General features: G+C 56.9%; 1 protein-coding gene across 1 annotated transcript in view; it reads left to right on the forward strand.

Annotated features, from left to right (window-relative positions):
• NWD1 (NACHT and WD repeat domain containing 1) overlaps positions 1–1,677 on the forward strand; it is a 70,510-nt gene that overhangs the window by 10,906 nt on the left and 57,927 nt on the right. The window contains 3 exon segments of the mRNA XM_007461102.1: positions 2–323; positions 325–883; positions 885–1,233. Of these exon segments, the coding sequence (XP_007461164.1) occupies positions 2–323; positions 325–883; positions 885–1,233 (1,230 nt within the window).

The following is a 1,677-nucleotide window of genomic DNA, read 5'->3' on the forward strand; positions in this document are numbered from 1 at the left end:
CTGAACTCAACAGACTGGGACCAGGGGGCGACCGTCTTTCTGAGAGATATCCAAGACCTCAACAAACACATCCTGGAGGTCTGCGCCCTCAAGATAGTGGACCAGCTTGCAGCCGGTTGCCTGGACACAGACGCCCAGAACCTTCTCAGCAGCCTCAAGGAGCGTATCGCTGACATGCAGCCTGGAGTCCTCAAGGCCCACCACCTGGCATGGAGCCGAGACCTGGTGGACCCCCCAAACAAGGCTCATGGACGGTACCCAAAGGAGCTGGGGGAGTAGTTTGTGGCCAGGGTTAACCATCAGGACCTCGAGTGCCTCCAGAAACAAGGCAGGCAGGCAGGAGTTGGCTTGGCTCTATCAGGAGATCTGCCACCACCTGGGGCTCAGTGCCGAGGCCCCCCAGACCTGTGGGCACCAGGAGCTCCTAACCCAGCTGGGGCAGCGGCTCCAGTAGAGCGACAGCCACCCCCACCCACCCCTGGTGCTTTTTGGACCCCCGGGCATCAGAAAGACTGCTCTGATGTGCAAGCTGGCTGAGCAAATGCCAGGGCTGCTTGGCCACAAGACAGTGACCGTTCTACGGTTTCTGGGGATGTCACAGATGAGCTCCGATGCCCGAGGCCTGCTCCAGAGCATCTACTTCCAGGTGTGCCTGGCCTACGGGCTACCCCTGCCCCCTGCCCAGATCTTGGAGGCCCATACCAGGGTGGTACAGTTTTTCCACACCCTCCTCCACACCGTCTCCTGCCGAAACTTTGAGTCCCTTGTGATCCTGCTGGATTCGGTGGATGAGGTAGCCTCTGTCCACCATGCTCGGAGGGTCCCCTGGCTGCCTCCCAAGTGCCCCCCAAGGGTCCACCTCATCCTCTCGGTCTGCTCAGGACAGTGGGGGGGGTTTAGACACTATGCGGCAGGTGCTCACGGACCCAGGTGCTTCCTGGGAGGTGAAACTCCTCTCTGGAAACCAAGGGCAAAAGACGGTTCAGCTCCTGCTGGCCACCTCGAGGAGGGTGCTGAGCCTGATTCAGAGGGACCTGCTCTGGGCCAGCCTCCCGGAGTGTGGGCACCCGGGGTGGCTGAGGCTGGCCTACGAGGAGGCCCGGAAATGGGCCTCCTTCACTGTGCCGGCCCCTCTGGCCTCCACTGCTAAAGAAGAGATGCACCAGCTGTGTGCCCGCCTGGAGCAGACACATGGGCAGCTGCTGGTGGCCTGAGTGCTAGGCTATACATTGTGTCTTCCCGGTGAGTCTCTGTTGTTTTCACTCTTTTCTGAATTGAGATAGAACACAGGCATTCTTCTCCAAGGGCAGCCATAACAAAATCACAAACTGGGTGGCTTAGAACAATGGAAATCTATTCTCTCGTGGTTCTGGAGACCAGAGTCTGAAATCAAGGTGTCAGCTGAACCACACTGCCTCCGGAGCCCCTAAAGGAAAATCTGTTCTAGGCCTTTTTCTTAGTTTCTGGTGTTGCTGGCAACCCTCAACATTCCTTGGCTTGTAGACGCATCACTCCAATCTCCACCTCTGACCACATTGTGGTTTTCTCCCTGTGTGTCTCTCTGTCTGAATTTCCCTCCTCTTGGAAAGACATCACTCATTGGATTAGGGCCCACTTGCATCCAGTATTGTTACCAACTAAGGTTCTTGGCCTTCTTTTTTTTTTTTTTTTTTTCGG

The sequence above is a fragment of the Lipotes vexillifer genome, unplaced genomic scaffold, assembly GCF_000442215.2.
Source record: "Lipotes vexillifer unplaced genomic scaffold, Lipotes_vexillifer_v1.1 scaffold469, whole genome shotgun sequence".
NCBI lineage: Eukaryota > Metazoa > Chordata > Mammalia > Artiodactyla > Lipotidae > Lipotes > Lipotes vexillifer.